This window comes from Salvelinus alpinus, chromosome 2, assembly GCF_045679555.1.
Source record: "Salvelinus alpinus chromosome 2, SLU_Salpinus.1, whole genome shotgun sequence".
Lineage (NCBI taxonomy): Eukaryota > Metazoa > Chordata > Actinopteri > Salmoniformes > Salmonidae > Salvelinus > Salvelinus alpinus.
The window spans coordinates 113,703,043-113,720,491 of NC_092087.1; the positions used below are offsets into that span (position 1 = coordinate 113,703,043).

Consider the following 17,449-nt stretch of genomic DNA (forward strand, 5'->3'; position numbering starts at 1 on the left):
AGCTATAGGGTTTCTCTCCTGTGTGTGTTCTCTGGTGCAGAGCCAGAGAGCCAGGTGTAGAAAAACTCTTTCCACATTGACCACAACTATAAGATTTCTCTCCTGTGTGTGTTCTCTGGTGTAATACCAGATGGCAAGATTGACCAAAACTCTTCCCACATTGACCACAGCTATAAGGTTTCTCTCCTGTGTGTATTCTCTGGTGTACAGTCAGATTGCTAGATGTAGAACATCTCTTCCCACATTGACCACAGCTGTAAGGTTTCTCTCCTGTGTGTGTTCTCTGGTGTGATACCAGATGGCAAGATTGACCAAAACTCTTCCCACATTGACCACAACTATAAGATTTCTCTACTGTGTGTATTCTCTGGTGAATTTTAAATGCCTGATGAGGTGAATCTCTTCCCACAGTCAGAGCAGCGGTGAGATTTCTTGCCTGTGGGTCTCCACTGGTGTTTCTTGAGGTGTTCTGATGTGGAGAGACTCTTCTCTGCCTCTTCAGCATCATGTTGTTGTTGAGGCTCCCCAGAGGATCCACGATAGTCCGTATCTCTGCTGTGTGAACAACAAAGTCAGACGGTTAAAGGCCCACAACAGCAGAAATCCACTGTTTATTTGAGGTAAAAGGTGATGCCCAGAGGTCTGTTAAATTACTTTACAATTGTCTTAAGACAGTCGAAACCTAAGCAGTGTGGCAGACGACCTTTGATCTAAAAAAAAGGCCCCTTTCTGTATTTGCTAAAATTGCAGCACGAGGGCGATGCGCACACAATTTGATTGCAGAAACACCTCCCTGCTAATGAGGAAACCACTAGTAATGGATGTAGTATATCTGGTAATGAGGAAACCACTAGTTATGGATGTAGTATATCTGTCTGGAACAAAAATGGTGAACAAAGATTTTAGTTTTCCACAATGTATTCTGAATATTACAGCGCAAGATCAGGAGTGCTACTCAAGGAAACTCACATTAAGCTCTGTGTCGCTAGTTACTAATTCACCACTGTGGGGGAAAACCCAGGGGAGTTCTCATAGGCTGACAGCAAAAATAGCATTTCACATTACTTTTGGATTACAACTGTTAGGCTCCTTTGAATCTCCTGCTTAATATGTTTGTGATATTGTCGCAAATCAACTGCTTTATACTTATAAAACACTTCAACCAGTAAAATGCTCTTTAGCTAGCTTTGCCATCAGCCTGAAACTGAGGGTTTGTACATTAAGTATTGGCCCACAACAAATTGGCCCACAACTTCACCTAACAACAACATAGACCTACTGTAGGACCCATAACTTCACCTAACAACAACATAGACCTACTGTAGGACCCATAACTTCACCTAACAACAACATAGACCTACTGTAGGACCCATAACTTCCCCTAACAACAACATAGACCTACTGTAGGACCCATAACTTCACCTGATAACATAGACCTACTGTAGGACCCATAACTATAACATAGACCTACTGTAGGACCCATAACTTCACCTAACAACAACATAGACCTACTATAGGACCCATAACTTCACCTAACAATAACAGACCTACTGTAGGACCCATAACTTCACCTAACAACAACATAGACCTACTGTAGGACCCATAACTATAACATAGACCTACTGTAGGACCCATAACTTCACCTAACAACAACATAGACCTACTGTAGGACCCATAACTTCACCTGATAACAACATAGACCTACTGTAGGACCCATAACTATAACATAGACCTACTGTAGGACCCATAACTTCACCTGATAACAACATAGACCTACTGTAGGACCCATAACTTCACCTAACAATAACATAGACCTACTGTAGGACCCATAACTTCACCTAACAATAACAGACCTACTGTAGGACCCATAACTTCACCTAACAACAACATAGACCTACTGTAGGACCCATAACTATAACATAGACCTACTGTAGGACCCATAACTTCACCTAACAACAACATAGACCTACTGTAGGACCCATAACTTCACCTGATAACAACATAGACCTACTGTAGGACCCATAACTATAACATAGACCTACTGTAGGACCCATAACTTCACCTAACAACAACATAGACCTACTGTAGGACCCATAACTATAACATAGACCTACTGTAGGACCCATAACTTCACCTAACAACAACATAGACCCACTGTAGGACCCATAACTATAACATAGACCTACTATAGGACCCATAACTTCACATAACAACAACATAGACCTACTGTAGGACCCATAACTTCACCTAAAAACAACACAGACCTACTGTAGGACCCATAACGTCACCTAACAATAACATAGACCTACTGTAGGACCCATAACTTCACCTAACAATAACATAGACCTACTATAGGACCCATAACTTCACCTAACAATAACAGACCTACTGTAGGACCCATAACTTCACCTAACAATAACAGACCTACTGTAGGACCCATAACTTCACCTAACAATAACATAGACCTACTGTAGGACCCATAACTTCACCTAACAACAACATAGACCTACTGTAGGACCCATAACTTCACCGAACAACAACACAGACCTACTGTAGGACCCATAACTTCACCTAACAACAACATAGACCTACTGTAGGACCCATAACTTCACCTAACAACAACTGTAGGACCCATAACTTCACCTAACAATAACATAGACCTACTGTAGGACCCATAACTTCACCTAACAACAACACAGGCCTACTGTAGGACCCATAACTTCACCTAACAACAACATAGACCTACTGTAGAACCCATAACTTCACCTAACAACAACATAGACCTACTGTAGGACCCATAACTTCACCTAACAACAACACAGGCCTACTGTAGGACCCATAACTTCACCTAACAACAACATAGACCTACTGTAGAACCCATAACTTCACCTAACAACAACATAGACCTACTGTAGGACCCATAACTTCACCTAACAACAACATAGACCTAGGACTATAAATCATTTAATATTTCAGGTGAAACATGGAAACTAAAATGTCTGTCATGACATTTCATAACCTGATCACTAGATAATTTTGTGAATAATCCCACTAGGCTACTCTGTAATGGGTTGTCATTCTAAATGTCCTGAATAAAGGAAAATAGCTCTGTGTGTTGTACAATAGCCGATCCATCAAGGAACAGTTCTCTACACATTATGAGGTATGTATCTCTGTGTCCAAACAGACTAACGGGACCCTACTGTAAATCAAGCAGACAATAACACATTATAAACAGAGGTCGACCGATTATGATTTTTCAACGCCGATACCGATTATTGGAGGGCCAAAAAAGCCGGCACCGATTAATCGGCCAAAAAAAAAAAAAAAAAAATGTTTTTATTTATTTATTTATTTGTAATAATGACAATTACAACAATACTGAATGAACACTTATTTTAACTTAATACATCAAAATACATCAAAATCAATTTAGCCTCAAATAAATAATGAAACATGTTCAATTTGGTTTAAATAATGCAAAAACAAAGTGTTGGAGAAGAAAGTAAAAGTGCAATATGTGCCATGTAAGAAAGCTAACGTTTAAGTTCCTTGCTCAGAACATATGAAAGCTGGTGGTTCCTTTTAACACGAGTCTTCAATATTCCCAGGTAAGAAGTTTTAGGTTGTAGTTATTATAGGAATTATAGGACTATTTCCCTCTATACCATTTGTATTTCATTAACCTTTGACTATTGGATGTTCTTATAGGCACTTTAGTATTGCCAGTGTAACAGTATAGCTTCCGTCCCTCTCCTCGCTCCTCCCTGGGCTCGAACCAGGAACACAACGACAGCCACCCTCGAAGCAGAGTTACCCATGCAGCAACACAACGACAACAGCCACCCTCGAAGCAGAGTTACCCAGGCAAAGCAAGGGGAACAACCTCTCCAAGGCTCAGAGCGAGTGACGTTTGAAACGCTATTAGCGCGCGCTAACTAGCTAGCCATTTCACATCGGTTACACCAGCCTCATCTTGGGAGTTGATAGGCTTGAAGTCATAAACAGCGCAATGTTTGACGCACAACGAAGAGCTGCTGGCAAAAGCACGGAAGTGCTGTTTGAATGAATGTTTACGCGCCTGCTGCCGCCTACCACCTACCACAGTCAGATACTTAGATACTTGTATGCTTGTATGCTCAGTCAGATTATATGCAACGCAGGACATGCTAGATAATATCTAGTAATATCATCAACCATGTGTAGTTAACTAGTGATTATGATTGATTGATTGTTTTTTTAAAAGATAAGTTTAATGCTAGCTAGCAACTTACCTTGGCTTACTGCATTCGCGTAACAGGCAGTCTCCTTGTGGAGTGCAACGAGAGGCAGGTGGTTATAGCGTTGGACTAATTAACTGTAAGGTTGTAAGATTGGATCCCCCGAGCGGACAAGGTGAAAATCTGCCGTTCTGCCCCTGAACATGGCAGTTAACCCACCATTCCTAGGCCGTCATTGAAAATAAGAATGTGTTCTTAACCGACTTGCCTAGTTAAATTAAGATTAAATAAAGGTGTTAAAAAAACGGCCAAATCGGTGTCCGAAAATACAGATTTCCGATTGTTATGAAAACTTGAAAATCGGCCCTAATTAATCGGTCGACCTCTAGTCATAATGATAGTTTAACCAGGTTTCTAGGATATATAGTATATTCTAGAATTCATCCATGATGTCATAGTGATAGTTTAACCAGGTTTCTAGGCTATATAGTATATTCTAGAATTCATCCATGATGTCATAATGATAGTTTAACCAGGTTTCTAGGCTATATAGTATATTCTAGAATTGCCAGTGAAGATTTCCTGTGGGGGTCAAATTATTAGAGCTGTTGATAAGTCATTGTATAATATTCAGCCAATTTTTTTCATGCCTTTACATTAATGGCAAGACATACCTAGATTCAATTACATTAATGAATTGGTTTGAAACCTTTGTTTTAAACCCTTCTCAAAGTTGGTGTCTTGACGGATTTGTAAAAAATGGTTTATCATGAAACACTGTTTATTTATTTATTTAAATGTAACCTTTATTTAACTAGGCAAGTCAGTTAAGAACAAATTCTTATTTACAATGACTGCCTACCCCGGACGATGCTGGGCCAATTGTGCGCCCTATGGGACTCCCAATCACGGCCGGTTGTGATACAGTCTGGATTTGATCCAGGGTGTCTGTAGTGGCGCCTCAAGCACTGAGATGCAGTGTCCGCTGCGCCACTCGGGAGCCCCAAAATCATGTTCTAGTGCTGTCCCCAACTAAAATACATCTTGGTCAACCAAGAGTCATCTGTTCTTTCTACCAATCGCCACATGTGTTTTTATAAAATCAAATATACGTACTGAACTTGTCTGATGCTTTAAGCATTCTGTTGGATCAAATAATTAAGACACACAAATGACTCGAAGTCATAACCGTCAGCATAACCTGACCAGAGGGAGCCGCTCGTCACTATAACCTGTCCAGAGGGAGCCGGTCGTCAACATAACCTGACCAGAGGGAGCCGGTCGTCAACACAACCCGACCAGAGGGAGCCGGTCGTCAACACAACCCGACCAGAGGGAGCCGGTCGTCAACATAACCCGACCAGAGGGAGCCGCTCGTCAACATAACCCGACCAGAGGGAGCCGCTCGTCAACATAACCCGACCAGAGGGAGTAGGAAAACCTGCAATATCGGCAGTGTATCAAATACTTGTTCTCCCCACTGCATATATTTTTTTTTAAATGTTGCTGACACCCCTCCCCAGAGGTGTCTCATTATTGGGATTCATTGCTGATTCCTACCTGTAGCTCACTATGAGGTGTCTGATTAAGGTTAAGGCAAGGCTTTCGACTCTGTCAATCACCACATTCTTATCGGCAGACTCAACAACCTTGGTTTCTCAAATGACTGCCTCCCCAGCTTCACCAACTACTTTTCAGATAGAGTTCAGTGTGTCAAATCGGAGGGCCTGTTGTCCAGACCTCTGGCAGTCTCTATGGGGTACCACAGGGTTCAATTCTCTGGCCGACTCTTTTCTCTGTATATATCAATGATGCTCTTGCTGCTGGTTATTCTCTGATCCACCTCTACGCAGACGACACCATTCTGTATACATCTGGCCCTTCTTTGGACACTGTGTTAACAAACCTCCAAATGAGCTTCAATGTCATACAACTCTCCTTCCTTGGCCTCCAACTGCTCTTAAACGCTAGTAAAACTAAATGCTCTTCAACCGATCGCTGCCCGCATCCGCCCGACTAGCATCACTACTCTGTATGGTTCTGACTTAGAAGATGTGGACAACTACAATTACCTAGGTGTCTGGTTAGACTGTAAACTCCTTCCAGACTCACATTAAACATCTCCAATCCCAAATTAAATCTAGAATCTGCTTCCTATTTCGCAACAAAGACTCCTAAACTCACGCTGCCAAACATACCCTCGTAAAACTGACTATCCTGCCGATACTTTACTTCAGTGATGTCATTTACAAAATAGCCTCCAACACTCTACTCAGCAAACTGGATGTAGTCTATCACAGTGCCATCCGTTTTGTCACCAAAGCCTCGTTGGCTGGTCCTCGCTACATATTCATCGCTAAACCCACTGGCTCCAGGTCATCTATAAGTCTTTGCTAGGTAACGCTCCGCCTTAACTCAGCTCACTGGTCACCATAGCAACACCCACCCATAGCATGGCCTGTTTATTGCCTTACCTCCTTACTCCATCACACTGTATATAGATTTTTCTATTGTGTTATTGACTGTACTTTTGTTTATCCCATGTGTAACTCTGTGTTGTTTTTTTGTTGCACTGCTTTGATTTTTCTTGGCCAGGTCGCAGTTGTGAATGAGAACTTGTTCTCAACTGGCCACCTGGTTAAATAAAGGTGGGGGAAAAATGTAATTAAAAATACATTTAAAAAAATCATAACTTTATTGACTATGAAAAGCCAATTGACATTTATTCCTGATTATTATTTGACCATGCTTGTCACTTATGAACATTTTGAACATCTTGGCCATGTTCTGTTATAATCTCCACCCGGCACAGCCAGAAGAGGACTGGCCACCCCTCATAGCCTGGTTCCTCTCTAGGTTTCTTCCTAGGTTTTGGCCTTTCTAGGGAGTTTTTCCTAGCCACCGTGCTTCTACACCTGCATTACTAGCTGTTTGGGGTTTTAGGCTGGGTTTCTGTACAGCACTTCGAGATATTAGCTGATGTACGAAGGGCTATATAAAATAAACTTGATTGATTGATTGACAACACCCAAATAGATACTGTCATTAACGCGATTCTTCAATAATTAAACACATTTCTTAATACGGTAGCAAACATTATATTACACAGGACATTCAAACGAGCCTTACAATTATGTTCCAAAGTAGTGTGAAATGCACTCCCCTGAGTTTTCCCCCATTCATATTCAGAATACACTGAAAAACTGAAATCTTTGCTCACCATTTAAGATATACTACATCCATAACTGTCAGTTTCCTCATTAGCAGGGAGGAGTTTCTACAACCAAATTGCATGTGCATCGCCCTCGTGCCGCAATTGTATTAAACACAGAAAGGGGCCTATATTAGAGACCAAAAGTCGTCTGGCACACTGCTTAGAGTTTCAACAACATGAATAACTTATTTCTACTCTACAATCATCGATGTTACTACTAAAATATGACTATTCTTGCTCATTTTAAGACAACTGTCAAATAATTTTAACATTCATTACAGAATTCAATTGTTGTACAACATCATGGCTATGCTGTTGGCATCACCTTTTACAGTGGATTTCCACTGTTGTGGGCCTTTAATCATCTGACTTTGTTGTTCGCACAGGAGAGAGACGGGACAGTCGTGGATCCTCTGGGGAGCCTCAACAACATCATGATGCTGACGAGGCAGAGAAGAGGCTCTCCAGATCAGAACACATCAAGAAACACTCGCAGAGATCCACAGGGAAGAGAACTCACTGCTGCTCTGACTGTGGGAAGAGATTCACCTCCTCATCAGGCATTCAAATTCATCAGAGAATCCACACAGGAGAGAAACCTTATAGTTGTGGTCAATGTGGGAAGAGTTTTACTACATCTGGCTCTCTGACTTTACACCAGAGAATACACACAGGAGAGAAACCTTATAGCTGTGATCAATGTGGGAAGAGTTTTACTAGATCTGACTCTCTGACTTTACACCAAAGAATACACACAGGAGAGAAACCTTATAGCTGTGATCAATGTGGGATGAGTTTTACTAGATTTGGCCATCTGACATTACACCAGAGAACACACACAGGAGAGAAACCTTATGGCTGTGATCAATGTGGGAAGAGTTTTACTAGATCTAGCTATCTAACTATACACCAGAGAATACACACAGGAGAGAAACCTTATAGTTGTGAGAAACCTTATAGTTGTGATCAATGTGGGAAGAGTTTTACTAGATCTAGCTATCTAACTATACACCAGAGAATACACACAGGAGATAACCCTTATGGCTGTGGTCAATGTGGGAAGAGTTTTACTACGTCTGGCTCTCTGACTTTACACCAAAGAACACACACAGGAGAGAAACCTTATAGCTGTGATCAATGTGGGAAGAGTTTTTGTCAATCTAGTGATCTGACAGTGCACCAGAGAACACACACAGGAGAGAAACCTTATAGCTGTGATCAATGTGGGAAAAGTTTTGTTCAAGCTGGCCATCTGACTCAACACCAAATAACACACACAGGAGAGAAACCTTATAGCTGTGCTCAATGTGGGAGGGGTTTTACTACATCTCGCTATCTGACAGTACACCAGAGAAAACACACAGGAGAGAAATCTTATAGCTGTGATCAATGTGGGAAGAGTTTTGTTCAAGCTTGCCATCTGACTCAACACCAGAGCACACACATAGGAGAGAAATCTCATAGCTGTGACCAGAGATAATCTGATAAAAGATCTCTGATCAAATATTAGAAAATACATACATGAAGGAGTTGTTTCATGATATCAATGAAATAATGTCACAATGTAGAATGTTTAAACATTGTAGAAGGAGTATTTTAATGATGTCACAATGTAGAAGCCTAAATGTTTGTCCCCTGTTCTATTGATTTCAACATGATATGGATATTAGCCTCAGGGGGAAAATCCAGGCTCTGAATTGAAAGAGTACTATTTATGTGATTTAACAAAAAGTGACTAACACAAAAAGAGCTGTGTTACACTTACCATGTTGATGACCCACTTGAATCAAAATGGAACACCTCAAAATGTAGCGATCTGTTTTCTACAAGTTGTCCTCTAACCAGTGATGTACACATTACTCCCAGATTCCGTGTGGTTTTTCAGCTGTTAGTTTTAACAGGAAGTGCAACCTCATCTCCCTCCTGTCGCACAAATGATTTTAGCGTTATATCGATGAGTTATGATTTCAACATGATATAGATTAGTTATGACAAATAAGTGTTGCGTTCCTTTGTTTTGCAACCCATAAATTTAAATGCATCACTCCCAATATGTAGCTGACTGTCTTCTGCAGGTTGTCCTCTAACCAGTGAGGTAAAATATATCTCATTTCCACATGTTTTGTTCAGTTGATTTCCCCCCTAATCGATATCAGTGATTTATTGCTACTTGTCAAAACAACAGCGTTTTTGGTGCTTGTGCAGTTTATAAGGAGCTTGTTTAAGTATCATGTCTGAAATGTGCTGTATAAATAAAGCTTGATTTGAACATATTGCAAAATAAATGAACCCAATGACTGACCAATCAGCAGACTCTTGCTAAACCAATGAACAAATCTGTGCAAAAGCAACACGGATCTTGGTCCATCTTTAGTATGAAAAACAGTATAAATTCAGTATATCTCCCACTATGTCAAAATAGTGCTGGTATGTACGTTTTAGTATCACTTTTCAGCCAACCCAGTCCATTTGTTGAAATCAATACGTCAAAGGATCCAACTACTGAAACAAACAAATGGATCAAACAGATCAATCCCACTTTTCCAGCCTGCTGAAGGCCTGGTGGAGTGGTAAACACCACCCCCGGCTCTACCAGGGTCTTGAGGTGGTCTCCCACAGCTCTGCTGGTGGAGTGATAAACACCACCCCCGGCTCTACCAGGGGCTTGAGGTGGTCTCCCACAGCTCTGCTTATGTCATGTTCTGTGGCCTTGCTGTTCCATTTCTTGACTGCACCTGCAACACAGAAAGAAACACATTTAATCATATTATATAAAACACTCAAAGTAATGGATATGGAGCATCTACAGCCTCAGTTACACCTGGCACCTAAATGTGACTTCTGTCGTCTGATCACTCCAAGCTGCATTAGGTTCAGATCTACCAGGATGGGCCTTTGACAGTCTGGATGCAGTCAGGCCACTGAATATAAATAAGCAATGTAAAGAGATGGGGTGAATGAGTGGGGAAAAGTACATTTGACACAAATTACCTTCATAATATCAAAGAACAAATGTGTGTGCCTGAGGAGAAATTTACTTTCCTACAGCCAAAAGGGGTGAGAAATTACACATCCTTGGGACGTCCCTAGCCCATTGAAGTTGGCATTTAAAAGGGTTAAGGTTAGGGTTTAGGGTAGGGATGTCCCAAGGATCCCAGGTAGCATTGACCATTGTACATTCTTCTGTCTCTTTTACATAGCAGGTGATGGGTTCTGACTTCTGAACTTTTAAATATGAAATATCCTTATGTGAAATTTAATGAAACAATAATGTATGTTGATGCTAATATGATGTACAATATTCCATGATGTTTCTATATGATAACAATAGAGTAATATATTTAATATGATGTACAATATTCCATGATGTTTCTATATGATAACAATAGCATAATATATTTAATTTAAAGTTTCACTAATACATTTTTATTAACTTAATTATTATGATTCAACGTCAGTTCACCGTCTCACCTCATACTGTATTGGAGCAGCAGCAGCTGACTGCCCGGTTCAACATCAGTTCACCGTCTCACCTCATACTGTATTGGAGCAGCAGCAGCTGACTGCCCGGTTCAACATCAGTTCACCGTCTCACCTCATACAGTATTGGAGCAGCAGCTGACTGTCCAGTTTAACATCAGTTCACCGTCTCACCTCATACTGTATTGGAGCAGCAGCAGCTGACTGCCCAGTTTAACATCAGTTCACCGTCTCACCTCATACTGTATTGGAGCAGCAGCAGCTGACTGCCCAGTTCAACGTCAGTTCACCGTCTCACCTCATACTGTATTGGAGCAGCAGCAGCTGACTGCCCAGTTTAACATCAGTTCACCGTCTCACCTCATACTGTATTGGAGCAGCAGCAGCTGACTGCCCAGTTCAACGTCAGTTCACCGTCTCACCTCATACTGTATTGGAGCAGCAGCAGCTGACTGCCCGGTTCAACATCAGTTCACCGTCTCACCTCATACAGTATTGGAGCAGCAGCAGCTGACTTGATCGTTGATGCTAATCAGCAAGTTTTGAATCTGAGAGTAAATAGAGCCGACTACAACTCTAAAAATGAAGGGTTGAACTGGAGTTGTTCTCAGATCCCCTAAGAACCGTAGGGTTCTTGGTCAATGAAAAACAGCCCCAAAAGGTTCGTCAAAGAACTTGTTAGAAGGTGGGTTCATCGAGGAACCTCCGTTGTTGCTGGACTTCTTCCGGGAACTTCGCAATTACAACTGAAAAAGATGGTGACAAGTTTGTCTGCGACAACAGTTAAAACGGTAATGTCGCGTTGATGTTTGACTCTGAATATGTATCGAAATAATTTATATAATAATATAACATACTAATGATGAATAATGAAGACAATGATGGTTTTCTGTGAATATCTTCCATAACGTTACTATAGTTAATTACCGTAAATATTAGAAAGCCGGGTTTGACCGTCGGCGTTGTATGAGCTACAGTACAGTACCGTTATCTAGCTAGATAACGTTATGTCCTAACTAGGCACAACTAGGTTTGGATTATTTCCCTCAACTATATTATTTCCCATATATTGTATATCGTTTTCATAAAGCCAACATGGCTTTACACTCATTAACGTAAGTTTCCAATCTAGAGCAGTTCTCACTTTTGTGAGAATGAACTAGTTAATGTTAACTAACTAACTAACTAACTAACTAAGGACGGTGACCTGTCCAGACGAGATGTTACAACGAACTGAATCGTCAATAGAGGTCTTCCTCTTTATATAGTCTGCTACAGCATGCAATACTATTAACTCACAAGGGGGCATAACGTTACATGGACAATACTGTAGCGACCCGCACAGACAGCTGTGTGTTATGTGTTAGGCTAGGAGGTGGTTGTGTTGTACTGACCAGTACCCGGTGTTCGCGGGGTCCGACATGTCAATCAACCTGCTATCTGCCAATCACGGGAATGCCTGGAATGTTCTGATGCCGGGCATCCTGGTGGTTGGCGGAGTGGCGTGGAGGGGGGTTGGGCAGGGGGGTGGAGCATTGGAAGTTAAGACCAGGTTCAGCCTTTGTTCTCTCTCTCTTACGTCTGGGCTTCACAAGAGAAGGTCACGATTGGCTTGTGGGTTATCTCTCATCTATTTGGCGTGTGCTACGGCCCAAACAGTAGCCTGTGTAAAGTTGGTTTAATAAACCGTCAATTCGCAAACTCAAGCCTCTGTCTGGACAATTGTTCATTTATGATCTAGTCAGGTCATTACATTGGTGTCAGAAGTAAAAACGTTGATACAAGTTAGCCAGCTAGCTAGCTGACTTATGTGGCTAGCTACCGTAGGTGAGAACGGGGATTGAAAATGCTTCGAGGGAATCCGAAAGTGAAGGTGGAGGTAGGGGACGATTATGGCCAAGGAGGTGCGTGTGAATGGACGTCGGGGGTTCTGTCTGAGGAGATCGCCAGGGCGTCGGAGCCCAGAGGCCGCTTGAGGGAGGACGTTAGAGCGATGGCGGCTGAAGCGGGCATGAGTGCTTCGTCGACTGTATTTCGCGCGGATTCTGGTGGGCGGACCGAAGTGGTGACGTCGACGCGGCGTGACGAGGAATCTGGGGCTCAGGATGTAAACAAACATGGCGGCGCCCAGTTCCCGGCTGCGTCCGTATCTGTTAAGACCCCGAAGTATTCCGGTAAGGCGGATTGGGAAGCTTTTCATGCTCAGTTTGAACTGTTAGCTCATTTTAGGGGGTGGTCGGATGAAGAAAGGGCACTGCAGTTGGCTTTATGCCTCACGGATGAAGCTCTGGCCTGTTTGATATTGATTAGCCCCGAGGACAGGCATGATTATGGTGCTTTAGTGGGCGCACTGAGGAGGCGCTATGGACAGTGTGTACAGCCCGGGCTACTGCGCTCCGAACTGAGTAATAGACGCAGGCAGCCTGGAGAGCCTCTACGGGTGCTAGCTAATGACATTGAGAGCCTCTCTCGGCGGGCATATGCTCACATGCCCCCCTCCGTGCAGAGCGAGCTAGCACGGGACCAGTTCATACAGGCGCTCTCTCCTACGGAGCTGCGCATACAGACCCAGCTGGCTCATCCTGAGTCATTGCAGACAGCCTTGGAGATGGCTTTGGAGAGGGAGCTGGTGTGGGCTGGGGCTTCAGCTGGGGCTTTGGTGGGGGTGCAGGGAGACACACCCTCTGTGCGAGCTGGGGGGCAGAGCAGCCCGGAGCCGGAAAAGCCTGCTTGGGTGGCCGAAATGACAAAACTCATTCGTGCTGTGTCGCTACAGGCGGCACGAAACACACGCCCTGGTCCCAGGGTCTGCTGGGGTTGTGGCCAGCCAGGCCATCTGCGCCGAGATTGCCCCATGTCCCCCAGAGCTCAGGGAAACGGCTCGGGGTCCGCATAGACCGGGTAGTGCGGACCCCTGGCTTTCTATCCCAACCACCATCATCTTCAGGAGGAGCCCACCGGCACAGACGGGGAAGCAAGGCTCCACTTCCCCCAGAAGCAGACGAGGGCAAGCGGATGGAGCCTGTTGTTGTGGTGGGCCGGACCTGTGTTGGGGACTTTTGTCATGTCCCTGTCACTGTGGAGGGGGTGCCCTGCTCCGCCCTGGTGGACACTGGGTCCACAGTAACCCTGGTGAGGCCAGATATTGTGCCAGGTTGGACTCAGTGTGAGCCTACAACTGTGCAGCTCCGCACAGTCACAGGTGAGCTGGCACCCATGAAAGGGAAGGGAATAATGACTCTGACAGTAGGGGGCAGGACTGTGCGTCATCCTGTGTGGGTGGCGGCTGTGCAGGACCCTTGTATCCTGGGGTTGGACTTTCTTAGGAGCACAGGCTGCCAGTTAGACCTAAATAGGGGCACACTGAGCTTCCAGGGAGGGACGGAAGTCACCATGGCCCCCCCTAATGTCACATTCACTCAACCCAACAAACCCTTTACTCCAACAGTTAAAGCAGCAGAGACTCATGGCTGCGCCCCCTCCCCCACAGCTGTGTGTGACTTTTCCCCAGTCCCCCTGTCACCTACGGCGGTGTGTTACATTCCCCCAGCTACCTCCATGACACAGCCCTCTGTGAGCCCGGGCCGCACCCCCCCAGCCCAGCTACCCCAGATGGGAGAGGAGAGGACACTGTCTGCAGTGAGGGAGATATGGGGGAGGAACTGTGTTGGTCTTGACCCCGAGCAGCAGGAACGGTTGTGGCAGTTGCTGTTTGAATTCAGAGACAGCTTTGCGTTGAGTGAGGAAGAGGTGGGTCAGACTCATCTGGTGCAGCATGAGATCGACACAGGTGATGCTCGACCCATCAAGATGCGTCCCCGCCGTATCCCGCTGGCACGCCAGGAGGCGGCAGACAAGGCTGTGTTGGAGATGCAGCGGGCAGACTTCATTGAGCCCTCAGACAGCCCCTGGGCGGCGCCAGTCGTCATGGTTCCGAAGAAGGGGGGCAAGCTGAGGTTCTGTGCGGACTACAGGCGGCTGAATGAGGTAACCAGGAAGGACTCATACCCCATACCACGTATCGATGAGTCGCTGGACCTGGTTAGGGGGTCCTCCTGGTTCTCCTCACTAGACCTCCGCAGTGGCTACTGGCAGGTGCCCCTCTCCCCAGAGGCCAGAGCCAAAACTGCGTTCTCCACTAACAGAGGACACTGACAGTTCAAGGTCCTGTGCTTTGGCCTGTGCAACGCTCCAGCTACTTTTGAGCGTTTGATGGACAGGGTGCTGGATGGCATCCCCCGACAGCAGTGTCTGGTATACCTCGATGACATCCTGGCCCATGGCAGCTCCTTCCAGTCAGCCCTGGGGGCGCTACGGCGTGTGCTGGAGAGGGTGGCTGCCGCAGGTCTGAAGCTCCACCCCGAGAAGTGCCACTTCATGAGGAGAGAGGTGTCCTTCTTGGGCCACCGAGTGGGGAAGGAGGGGATCAGCACCATGGAGGACAAGGTAGGGGCTGTCAGAGACTGGCCCACCCCCACCGACCAGCGTCAGCTGAAGAGCTTCCTGGGCCTGGCCTCGTACTACAGGAGGTTTGTACGGGGCTTCTCAAGCGTTGCTGCTCCACTGAACCGCCTGCTGCCGAAGGACAAGGCTTTCACTTGGACAGTGGAGTGTGAGGAGGCGTTCAACACCCTCAAACGTGCACTGATCGAGGCCCCCGTGCTCAGCCCCCCCTGACCTCACCTTGCCCTTTATCCTGGACACAGACGCGAGCAACGTGGGCATGGGTGGGGTGCTGGCCCAGGTGGGGCCAGAGGGGGAGAGAGTGGTGGCGTACTTCAGCAAAACATTTGACAAACATGAGCGCCGCTACTGTGTCACCCGGCGGGAGCTCTTGGCTGTTGTGGCTTCCGTCAAACACTTCAAGTACTACCTGGGTGGTCTGCCCTTTACTGTAAGGACTGACCACTCTGCTCTCCAGTGGCTCATGTCTTTCAGAGAGCCAGAGGGGCAGGTGGCACGCTGGTTGGAGGAGCTTCAGCCGTATGACTTCACGGTGGTGCACAGGGCAGGGGCACGCCACTCCAACGCCGACGCCATGTCCCGTCGGCCCTGTACTGCAGACGGCTGCCGCCACTGTGAACGGAGAGAGGGACGGGAGAGAGAGCTGCGTGCAGAGGAGGGTGTCTGTGCCACAGTGTGTCGGGCGAGCGGGCCTGTCTGCTGTGAGCTGCAGACTGTCGACGTTTCTGAATGGCGGCAGCAGCAGGGACGGGACACAGACCTACAGCCAGTGCTACAGTGGGTAGAGGCGCAGGTGAGGCCACCATGGGAAGAGGTGACAGCGCTCTCACTCGCGACCAAAGGGTTGTGGTCGAAGTTTGAGAGACTGCGGCTGGCTGATGGCGTGCTACAGCGGGCATGGAAGGAGTCAGCTACGGGAGAGGAGAGGTGGCAGGTGGTGGTCCCAAAAGCATTGCGGGAGGCTGTGCTCCAGAGTACTCATGGGGGTGTGGGGACTGGACACTTTGGGGTCACAAAAACACTGCGCCGTCTCCGTCAGGGCTTCTACTGGGGGCAGCACAAGAGGGATGTGGAGGACTTTTGTCGCCGCTGTGACAACTGCACAGCGAGAAAGGGCCCCCCAGGCCGCTCTCATGCTCAGCTCCAACAGTTCCCAGTGGGGGCTCCCATGGAGAGGGTGGGAGTGGATGTAGTTGGGCCGTTCCCCACCACAGACAGTGGAAACCGCTGGGTGCTCACGGCCATGGACTATTTCACAAAATGGCCCGAGGCCTATGCTCTGCCTGACCAGGAGGCAGAGACCATCGTCGACGCCCTGACAGCGGGGATGTTCAGCAGGTTTGGAGCTGCAGAGTCCATCCACAGCGACCAAGGCAGAAACTTTGAGTCCCGTGTGTTCGCCACCATGTGTGAGAGGCTGGGTATGCACAAGACCCGCACTACTCCTCTCCATCCTCAAAGTGATGGCCTTGTGGAGCGCTTCAACAAAACGCTTGGACAGCAGCTGGCCATCGTCTCTTCCAAACACCAGCGTGACTGGGACAAGCACCTGCCTATGGTCCTCATGGCATGCCGCTCCGCTGTCCAAGACTCCACCTCCTGCACGCCTGCCCTCCTCATGCTGGGGAGAGAGATCCGCACCCCTGCGGAGATGGCGTTTGGTCGGCCCCTGGATAGCCCTCATGTTCCTCCGGGGCCGGAGTATGCCCGGAGACTCCAGGACCGCCTGGAGACAGCCCACACCTTCGCCAGAGAGCAGCTGGTGAATGCAGGTGTGAGGCAGAAAAGGAACTATGACGTGCACACCCGGGGAAGGCACTTTGTGGCTGGGGAGCTGGTCTGGGTCTACAGCCCCCTAAGGAAAAAATGCAGATGCCCCAAGTTGGACAGTCACTGGGTGGGACCCTGCAGTGTCCTGGAGAGGGTAGGGGAGGTTGTGTACCGGGTGCAGCTTCCTCCCAGGGGGAGAAAGGTGGCACTGCACCGGGACAGGTTAGCCCCATACAGAGGGGCCTCTTCTCCCCAAACCCCAGGAACCCCCACAATTCCCCTCTCTGGCAATGACATTCTC

At 46.4% G+C, this 17,449-nt stretch overlaps 2 protein-coding genes and 1 pseudogene across 2 annotated transcripts in view; 2 read left to right on the forward strand and 1 right to left on the reverse strand.

The window, feature by feature from the left end:
* The window catches only part of LOC139547821 (zinc finger protein 271-like), a 145,768-nt pseudogene that overhangs the window by 70,004 nt on the left and 58,315 nt on the right, over positions 1–17,449 (forward strand).
* Positions 1–17,449, reverse strand: part of LOC139548873 (zinc finger protein 180-like) — a 241,669-nt gene that overhangs the window by 23,205 nt on the left and 201,015 nt on the right. The gene's annotated exons all lie outside the window — the stretch shown is intronic.
* On the forward strand, positions 382–9,739 carry LOC139552400 (zinc finger protein ZFP2-like). Its single transcript, XM_071364119.1, has 2 exons — positions 382–422; positions 7,822–9,739. Exons 1-2 carry the CDS (start codon positions 382–384, stop codon positions 8,912–8,914), a joined length of 1,134 nt encoding a protein of 377 aa, XP_071220220.1. The 3' UTR covers positions 8,915–9,739.

Bases quoted from the DNA above. Each gene is read 5' to 3' on its own strand.
- LOC139552400 (XM_071364119.1), top strand. From the start codon at position 382: ATGCCTGATGAGGTGAATCTCTTCCCACAGTCAGAGCAGCG. The intron at 423-7,821 runs GTGAGATTTCTT...TGTTCGCACAGG, and splicing joins TTCCCACAGTCAGAGCAGCG to AGAGAGACGGGACAGTCGTG.